Raw genomic sequence first — 3,543 nt, forward strand, 5'->3', positions numbered from 1 at the left:
TTTGATGTCGTCGAGATTTACTAGCCCTCTACGAATTGTAGACCTCCTGTCAAAAGTGATCGATTTCTTGAGGCTAGTAATAAATAAAAGACCGATCGATCACTATTCGTAAAAATCCGTTAATTTAGGAAAATATATACATTCAAAATTAGGCGGCTTTGCCGCAGATAAAAATAAATAAAAATCAGTTTTGGATTCTGAACGGAAGAGTAATTAGCCTTGGGTTAATGCAATAATTACTCTTGGAGTAAGCGGATTGCGATCTGCTACTCGTACTTGTTCTAAGTATAGAACGAAAGGTCGGTGACCTAAATTTCGTTTCCTGTAAGCGCTACGGCAGCCCCGCTGCAGAAACTATGCATCCGATAATATGGGACTCGCTTACCGCCTTTTGAGCTTACCTCTTGCGAGTGTAACCCGTAGACAATTGTCAAGGGTTAAGAAATGGAGGACTTAAGATTAAATTCTATATGATATCCACTGGCCCTTTTTTTAAACGGAGACGGTGACTACTTTTAGCGGCTTGCACCGAGAGCTCTCGCATTACCTAACTCTGAGAAATCGGCGAGTGTCGTTTCTGACGCGGAAGACATCTTTCGCCGCGTGGATCGTTTGATTGGAATTGCCATATATCACGGACCATAACTCGATCGAGTAGATGAGTAATTTCTATCAAGCTGCGCAGCGCCATGGATCCCAGAGATGCAACATCTGTACAATCTCCGAAAAGTCAGGAGTTACTCCTATCTGTGACGTCTCAGAGGTACAACAAGGTCGATAGTCAAAATCCTCGCTAGAAAACTTCGCATCTCAGTAGGCACTTTGCGTCTAGTGATCTAACTTAAGAGTTATTGTACATCGTGAGAACGAGGTGAATAAAAATCTGTTCTTACGACAAAGGCACTCTCTCCGAGGCTCACAGCTTAAGGTAACAGTAAGAAACTTGATAGCTTCCGGAGCCAATAAAATCCAGATAGATTCGGGAGTTTCGTGTAATCTTTTTCTATTGTTATAAATCGAAGAAGATATTATGACTTTGAAACTTACCGTATCATTGATACGGTAAGTTTGTACCGTGATATTTCCCATATCACTGTATCTTGCGGCAAGATCATGTTAAAATTTTGTGTAAGCCATACTGGCACTTTGGGAGTGTGGAATGCTATTAAGTCCTGGACATGGATTCGAGAAACCATCTCATCATAGGTATGGGCTACCAGGAGCCCCATGATCTATCAATCAAATGGAAGTAGAAGCAGGGTGCCATGAACCTATTATTTGTGGACCTTTGGTAAGTCATGAACCATTCTCGCTAGAAAACGTAGGTGTTGTTAGTTCTGCGACGACTTTGGCGCAAGACACAGACTTCTATGCCAGGAATTGCTTTCTGTTATCTTGTCGATCATCATCACGAAGCCGAGAAGATGCTTATATGCGAAAGCAGCGATCATGAATTTATTATAGATATCAATGCGGCAAGTCGCTGTATAAAACTTTTAAGGCTCATACTTTGTGAGCGGGTGATACTCGAGTTTAAGTGATGTTAAGAGTACCCACATTACATGTGGTGTGATGTACATTTTGGTTTTGGTTTTCATTCTATTTTAGTGATACACTGCTAACAATGTGTGAGTTTGTCAAGACTAAGTTACTTCCAAGTGGTAACTCCATTCCTGATGTGGGGCTGGGTGTGTACCAAAGCGCACCTGGTTCTGAGACGTACCAAGCTGTGCTTGCTGCCCTTAAGCTTGGCTACCGTCACATTGACACAGCCACTGTATATCGAAATGAAAAAGACGTAGGTGACGCTATTCGAGACTCAGGAATATCCCGTGAAGAAATCTTTGTCACCAGTAAGATAGTCCCATCTCAGAGCAAATGGTGCTACAATGATGTAGTGGAGGGGGTGCGTTTGAGCAATCATAAGCTCGGACTTGACTACATTAATCTGTATCTGCTGCATGCCCCTTTCGACAGCACCACACGCTCTGAAGCATGGAGAGCCCTGGAGGATATGCAAATTGAGGGTCTCGTGCGCGATGTCGGCGTATCTAACTTCGGCGAGCTGCATTTGAGAAAGCTGGCAAAAACGTGGCGTTTAAAGCCTGCAGTGAATCAAATAGAGCTGCACCCCTGGTTGGCTCGTGCGGACACAGTCAAGTACTGTGAGGAGCAGGGAATTTTATTGGAGGCATACTCACCCTTGGCTCGTGCTAAAAAAATGCATGACCAGACCCTCCAAAAAATCGCGAATGAAGTGAGTGCTACACCGGCACAAGTTCTAATTGCTTGGACTTTGTCGAAGGGTTTTGTGACTTTGCCTAAATCGGTCGACGAGTCGAGAATTAAAGAAAATCTGGAGGCCGCCAAGTTGATTCTTACGACAGAACAGATGGAAACGCTTAACGGTTTGGACACATACTTTGTTACAGCGTGGGATCCAATCAAGGACCACGCAGTTTAAACTGAAACAATCGGACATGGAATTATATATGGTGGTCCTCATTCGTTTCCTTGAAAACACTTGGTCATCTTACGTTTGTGTCTCTCCATTCAGTTTTGACATGGTAAAAAGGTTAGATTGTCAAGTTGGTGAAACGATACTACGCCTGCAGCTACGTTGAATTCGACCGCTACAAAATGAACAAGCATTTAACTATGATCTCGTAGTTTGCAAGTGGTGTTTACTGTCCGATTATATACTGACATTTAACATTTATAGTCTAAATTACGAGTAAAGCGGTGGTAGGTCATAAGACGCATGACCTGGAACAACTTCCGCATTAGTTCCTAGGCGGTGCGCTTGTATGAACCCAGTCGACCCGGATCCTTCTAGCGAAGTGAAGGTAATCTCACCCCCAAAGTAACGTGCAAATAGCCGTGCTATTGGCAGTCCATATCCACCTCCACTGAAGTGTTGCCTATAGCTTGGAAAACTACCAGGCTTCATCGGTGGACAAGATGGACTTGTAGTGTAGTCATAGTGCCACAGCTTCTTCCAGCGGCTGCGTGGTACACCCCCACCCTCGTCACTGACTTTGATAGTTAGATCCTCACTTCCGACGCAAGCGACGATCTCCACGGGTGGAAGCTCTCCTCCATACTTGTATTTGCTAACGTCAGGATATATCTTGACACCAGATACGTCTTCAATCTGCACAATCTCGTCAGCATACAAATGTGCCAGGTAATTTATCAATCTCTGAAACAAGCTCACCGAAGGAAGAAAAAATCCTAAAGATGGGCTCTTCGGATTCATGATTTGCTTGTAATGATTGACGGCAGCAGGAGCTGCGAGAGTCCGTCTTTTGTGATACTCTATTGTCGCGCGCATTGAGTTCTTCACCAGCTCAAAAACCTAGACAGATCATAGCGCCACCAAGTCAATTTTTTTCTTTGGCAATCTAAAGGGATTTTAGGCTAACCATGTGATGCAAGTGCGACCGCACATACATCAACGGCGTGGTGGTACTCGCCGTCGCGTGAATTTCGACTGGCGGGGCTTCGCCACAGTACTTGATACACAAGATTGTGGCTCGATCG

General features: G+C 44.1%; 2 protein-coding genes across 2 annotated transcripts; one reads left to right on the top strand and one right to left on the bottom strand.

Annotated features, from left to right (window-relative positions):
• Positions 1-1,624: 1,624 nt before the first annotated feature.
• PHALS_11416 (Aldo/keto reductase family proteins) lies at positions 1,625-2,464 on the top strand (the record flags this gene model as incomplete). Its single annotated transcript, XM_024725303.1, has 3 exons — positions 1,625-1,798; positions 1,899-1,906; positions 1,978-2,464. The coding sequence occupies 3 exons, from the start codon at positions 1,625-1,627 to the stop codon at positions 2,462-2,464; spliced, it is 669 nt and encodes a 222-aa protein (XP_024571908.1).
• Positions 2,465-2,728: 264 nt separating this feature from the next.
• On the bottom strand, positions 2,729-3,455 carry PHALS_11417 (pyruvate dehydrogenase; the record flags this gene model as incomplete). The annotated part of the gene is made up of 3 exons (XM_024725314.1): positions 2,729-3,154; positions 3,218-3,358; positions 3,426-3,455. The coding sequence occupies 3 exons, from the start codon at positions 3,453-3,455 to the stop codon at positions 2,729-2,731; spliced, it is 597 nt and encodes a 198-aa protein (XP_024571909.1).
• Between the last annotated feature and the right edge of the window lie 88 nt (positions 3,456-3,543).

The sequence above is a fragment of the Plasmopara halstedii genome, assembly GCF_900000015.1.
Source record: "Plasmopara halstedii genome assembly, contig: Scaffold_54, whole genome shotgun sequence".
NCBI classification, from domain to species: domain Eukaryota; phylum Oomycota; class Peronosporomycetes; order Peronosporales; family Peronosporaceae; genus Plasmopara; species Plasmopara halstedii.